At 49.4% G+C, this 5,693-nt stretch overlaps 1 protein-coding gene across 1 annotated transcript; it reads right to left on the bottom strand.

Annotated features, from left to right (window-relative positions):
* Positions 1 to 535: 535 nt before the first annotated feature.
* Positions 536 to 2,233, bottom strand: LOC149351209 (uncharacterized). Its single transcript, XM_089576991.1, has 2 exons — positions 2,222 to 2,233; positions 536 to 1,738 (listed from the first exon to the last, which is right to left on the bottom strand). Exons 1-2 carry the CDS (start codon positions 2,231 to 2,233, stop codon positions 536 to 538), a joined length of 1,215 nt encoding a protein of 404 aa, XP_089433117.1.
* Between the last annotated feature and the right edge of the window lie 3,460 nt (positions 2,234 to 5,693).

The following is a 5,693-nucleotide window of genomic DNA, read 5'->3' as shown; positions in this document are numbered from 1 at the left end:
TGTTATTGCGGTGATTTTTTTTCAAGAAAAAAAGAACGGATGTTTTGCACACAGAAATGGATGAGCATTCTGAAGTAATCACTGCTTCCTGTTGAGTCACAGAGTAGCCGGAAAAAAAGCAAAAGTTTTTATCGTATGGGCAGTTCACTGTCGTTCTCTCTTACAGTCTGGACATCATATGCGAAAAAATATGTTTACAGGTGCCCGGAGAAACTTTCAGGGCACGGGAGCCACGAAAAAGCTTAATTTCTTTGCAGTGAAATCGTGCAGCCACGAATTGAAGGGTGTGGTCTTCAATCCCCTGCGCTATCGGCGCAGTGTATATGCTGCACTTAAGCCAGTAAAAAAAATTAGCTTTTTCTTGACTTCTGAGTTCCGAAACCTTCTGTGGGCACCTGGACAATGACAGTTATAGACTCCTCCTTTCCCACACAGTTCGAAATGGGCGCTTCAAATGTTTGCTTTGTTTCGGGAAGAATAAAGTACTTTTTTCATTCTTTTTGGACTGAACTACATCATGCAAGAATATATCTCCCTAATAAGGCTTTCCGCCTGATTTAACAGCCACACTTGGAGATAAATTGTGCGCCGTCCTGATAGCTGCAACAGCTCCGTCAACACCATCTGCTCCAAGAGCGCCCAGGAGAGTGGTACCGCCATCACCGCCTGCGCCACCATTTCCGAGGCCGCCCTTAAAAGCAGGACCACCCTTGTAACCAACGCCGCCCAGCCCTATGCCGACCAAACCTGGATGACGCGCACCAAGACCAACAATTCCAGGTCCACCTAGGCCGCCGTAAACAGGTCCACCTAGTCCAGGGCCACCAAGCCCTCCGAGGCCTTGCATTCCCAAGCCTTGCATAGCCAAACTGTGTAGTCCTAGGGCTCCCAGCCCCTGTCCTCCAAGTCCCGGTCCCCCGAGACCATGTCCCCCGAGACCATGTCCCCCGAGACCATGTCCCCCGAGGCCTTGTCCGCCGAGACCTGGTCCCCCGAGTCCTGGTCCTCCAAGTCCTGGTCCACCGAATCCTGGTCCACCGAGTCCTGGTCCTCCCAGACCGGGACCTCCGATGCCGGGGCCTACGAGAGTGTGTCCGGGAAGTCCATGGCCGAGAAGACCATGCCCACCAAGGCCTTCAAGACCCCCGGCGCCTCCCGCTGGCCCAGCCAGACTGTTTACGGTGGCTGCGTGCGCTTTAATGGCGGCTGCTTTGACGTTATTCAGACCGTTGAGTGCGGCCGCCCCACCGTTAAAGCCTCCCGCTCCACCGCCAAGCGCTGAGGTAAAACCGGCAAGGCCGTGTCCGTTGAGACTGATTCCTCCGGCCGCCTGCCCCACGCGAACGACTGGTCTGATGGCGTGATGAACAGTGGCCACCGGGTGCTTTACGTATTTGATGACCGGTTTCGTCACGTAACGCAGATTCACAACGGGCTGCTTCAGAAACGTCACCGACGCGATCGGTGTTGCCACCGGTGCGGGTACAGACACTCCTTGGCCATTCGGCGCAGCAATAACCGGCCCTCCAGCCCCCAGCAATCCGGCTCCGAGACCACCGTTGAATCCAGCGCCAAGAGCGGCGGCAAGTCCCGCTCCTTGACCAGGCCCGAGACCGACGGCCACACCCTGGCTGCCGAGTGCCCCTGCGCCCCCTCCGACGAAGTGACCTGGTGCGCCTGCGCCGAGGGCACCAGCAGATGCCTTTCCCAGGAGCACGTACAGGACGACGGCGAACACCTGAGCCGGAAAGGTTGACGCAATCTCAGTAACTTTGGTCAGGATGCGAACTCATCTATATTTGTAGTAATTTCGCGTGGAAAACCTGCTGCACTGTTGCTTTGGACAGAACATAAGCCCATCTTAGTGCTGCCTGTTTTTCAAGAGATTCCCATTCATTTAACATACAAAGATTCCTATAAGCATGCACGCTATGATGGCAGTTTTAATGCCTGCACGAAGCTTGCATGAAAGCCGCCAAGACTACACAAAAGAGAACTCTGCATCATCTCTCAATTTGCAGCGCCATAGTCTCCGAATGTGACTCGTTACGCTCCCTGCTTTCATGAGCTGTTGGAAGACACTAGCGCTCATTTTGAAACCTTGAAGGAGCTCTTCAACCGCACTGAGGACTGCGGGTGTAGAGCTACCACAAGAGATCGTGCTGCCCGAAGTAGTCGGGGCGGCTCAGCTAAAAGCGCTCGGCACAGCACATGTACTTACTACTGCTCTCATGTTGGTATCCACGGCTGGCTCTCGGTTTCGTCTGACGGCGGTCTACAACGCAGGGTGCCCTTTATAGCGGTCTCAATGGTTCCCGCGTAGAGTTGACCTCCTGAACGCGCCGGGTAGCGTCGCGAGCTCACTTTCCTCGGTCAATGTCTCACAGCGGCGCGGCCCAAACAACTGATAACGTCTTTGCCACGTACGGCAGGGCTGAAAGCGAATTCTGTGTCAAGAGGGCTCCTAAACAGCGCTTTCTTTTCTGGAGGACGTTACTGGGCTTGAAGTACGACTGGTTTTTTTGGATCAATGAGGAAATATCCATTTTAGCCAGCATCGTTCTACTGGTGTATAGCTGACTGTGGACGCACGCGATAAACAGTTCTTGACGTGTTTGCGTTCATGCGTGAAAGGAAAGGGGATACGAATTGCAGCGTGCGCCATGTTTGCCGCGCGAGCGGGAATGATCCGGTGTGCTCACCTTTCATCGGCGTCTGACCTTGCCAGGGCAAAGGCTACATGCGAATGCTCTCACTCCTCATGACTATAATCTGCTTTAGCCTTTTTAAAATTTTTAAACGCCCTTATTCCAGATTACGATGTGTCCAAAATTTTTGTTGCTGGTCTGGAGAAGTTTCTGCTTGAAAATTTTGCGCTGCTTGCCTTATTTTGTTTTCAGGACATAAATATTCGCGAACATTTAGTAGAATTGCAACAGGCCTCTGGTCACAGAGGCTGCTTTTTACCACGTTCCTGAAAGTGCTGATTGGTGCAGTGGAGCCCAATTTGAGTTTGCCATTATGTGAACACAGTAAAGAGTAGTGCTCATATTACATCCGTGATCACTGCTGTTCAAACTGATCTTCACTGCGACCATACAAATGCAAATGGCGATTATCATAGCTCTGGACGTGAGATGATTTACATGGTCCTGATTTACTTTTCTTCGTCATAAAAACGAAAATGAATGCTTTAGCGTCTCTTCTTGCTTATACTATGCTGCCGTTTTGCGCACGGAGTCAAAGCCACGACAGCTATCCTTGTAACTCTGCGTTGTCAGTAAAGTAAAGTTTTTATGCATCGAACTGATTTTATAACGCGGACATGTGAGCTGGTAGCATGCTCTGCGTTCTGCTCAGTAGTTGTCGCCGTTCTATATGTCGTATTAGTTAATCAACCAAGGCATCTTAAAGCCCTGCATAGAAGTCTTGCTCGGTAGGCCCTGCGCCCACTTGATTGAAACAGCTTTGTTGTACAAACCCGGGATGTAGAGAACTACACGAGCCTCCGTCAGAGGCCTGGGCCCAACGTGGGCTCATCCCCGCAGTTCTGGGCAAAAGCATTTTTGAACGAAAAAAAGTTTATGAACGCAATTCTTTCGTACATTGTAAAATTTCACTATAACAATCAATATGCCCGCAGACCTCCACTCGGCAGGGTTGTATTTTTTGCTAGTAACGTTTTTGCTATCGTCAAAAACGTTCCCCATTGGTTTTCTAGGTAAGTCTTAGCTACTGGATGCGAGTGATGGAAAAACTTCAACAGAAAGATTTTGCTACGTATCTTAAGATTATGCCATTACCTTCAATATTTCCGTAACAGTACATTACAATATTCCCAAATTCGAAAATTTTCTCCAAGAATGCTGGACTTACGAGCCTCTGAGCTTAACCCGGGCCTGCAGCGCGAAGTTATCTCTGCACTTGGCCCAGCCCGACCCCTCAAACTCGGCGTGAGGCCCGAGTCCTGCCCGAGCCGGGGTCAGGTTTGGCCCAGGCTCGGCTTAGGTCCGGTCTCGCCCCGACCCCGTCCCGAGTGGCGAATTTCTTATTGTGTATGGATATACACGCATACTACGCCAAGAAATCTCGGACATGATCCAGAGCGCACCGTGTTATGTGTGCGTTCGGGATATTCTGCAGTCGGTAAGCGCACATCGACTCAATGGTGCGATACAAATAATCGGAAACATCTTAATTCGGTTCTGTCTCATATCGTGTACAATAATGAATATGCATAATCTGGGGCCATGGTTGCCGCTTCATATATACTTGAGTATACACTGGAAAATACAGTTGTCACCGGGTTGTGAACGCATCTGTAGGCGTGTCTGCCAGTGCTCAAAGCTGTGCCCACAATCGGATGGTCGACTATGGTTCCCAGCGCTGTCCTGACGATGCGGAGAATGAGCACGCCTGCGACGACGCGCCGATGCACGTGATTTGGGGTGCGCCGTTCAACGCGTTTTAAGAGACGTCCGTCGGGAGCGAGGACCGCCTTCTCTACAGTTTTTGAGGTTTGTCATATGGGAGTGGCTGCGATGCAAATGATGAATGCATCTGCAATCTCCCCTGGGGATAATCGTAGTCCGACTTAACATGTCATTAATGTGAGCGAAAGGAGCGTCCAAGTTGAAGACACAGACAGGAAAAAGTGCTGATTAGAAATAGTGTGTTTTATTCTTACCGCGGGAAATTATGTGGCACATGGTGGCCAGAAAGGAAAAGGAAAAATAACATACGTATAAACGCATCTAAAGTTTTCAGGAGAGACTATAGCAGCTATTTGCGGAACAGCGCAACCTATTCAACGCTGACGCAAATATCCTCCTCCTTGTGTATTTTATTATGAGACCTTTATTAATTGGGCGTATCTATCTCAACGTATCACTTTGAGAATGCTCGCGAAAAAAGGCTGTCGTCGAGCGCTTGGAGAGAGAACGCATCATCTTAGAGGCCTTTTTTACTCTTTTAAAATAGCGTCTTGCTGCAAGCTGGGATTTGGGCATTTGTTTTCTTTATTCCCTTCCTCTGTTTTCCCTCATTCGTTTCGCTTCTTTCGTCCCTGCAGACCCACATGAAGAGAAAGACTTTACTCCATTCTTTTTGGCTTGTGAGGAAAGAGACTGGGCGAAAAAAAATCTGCAGAGAATGTTTTTCGCTGCATTCGAATCAGTGCACAAGCCCGCATTTGTGCTACGCGGAAGACGACGACGCGCGGGTAGTGCCACGGGACGGAGCGATAGGCCAGTTTCTCGGATATACACGAGACGATTTTTCTAGGCTCTGAACCTCCGGATTAGTTCTTTCGCACTTACATTTGTCGGTGTTGAGCTAAGATAGCTGCTTCTAACTGAATGATGCAAAATACGACACATATGGACTTAAAATATTATGGCAGCCTTCCAGTAAAAATTCGCGGTAGATTCGTTCTCGTGATGCGTCTATTTTAAAATATGACGTATATCAGTGCTTTTGTCGCAATGACAAGAATGCTACACCGTTACTATTTTTTTTTAGAATCTCTTTGTGTTAGGCTGTACGTAGACGCCGTTTCTAGCTACCTTAGAGAGAATTTAGAATGGTTCCTACGACCTAGTGCGCCTTCATTATAAAACACAAGACAGAATTCGCGCACCATCGTAAGGCTGAGGAAGCAATTTTTTTTCGCTCCGCGAGACATTTTTTTCCTT

The sequence above is a fragment of the Amblyomma mixtum genome, chromosome 3, assembly GCF_055824585.1.
Source record: "Amblyomma mixtum isolate Tamu chromosome 3, ASM5582458v1, whole genome shotgun sequence".
Classification (NCBI taxonomy): domain Eukaryota; kingdom Metazoa; phylum Arthropoda; class Arachnida; order Ixodida; family Ixodidae; genus Amblyomma; species Amblyomma mixtum.
This window is presented reverse-complemented; position numbering and strand designations above follow the sequence as displayed.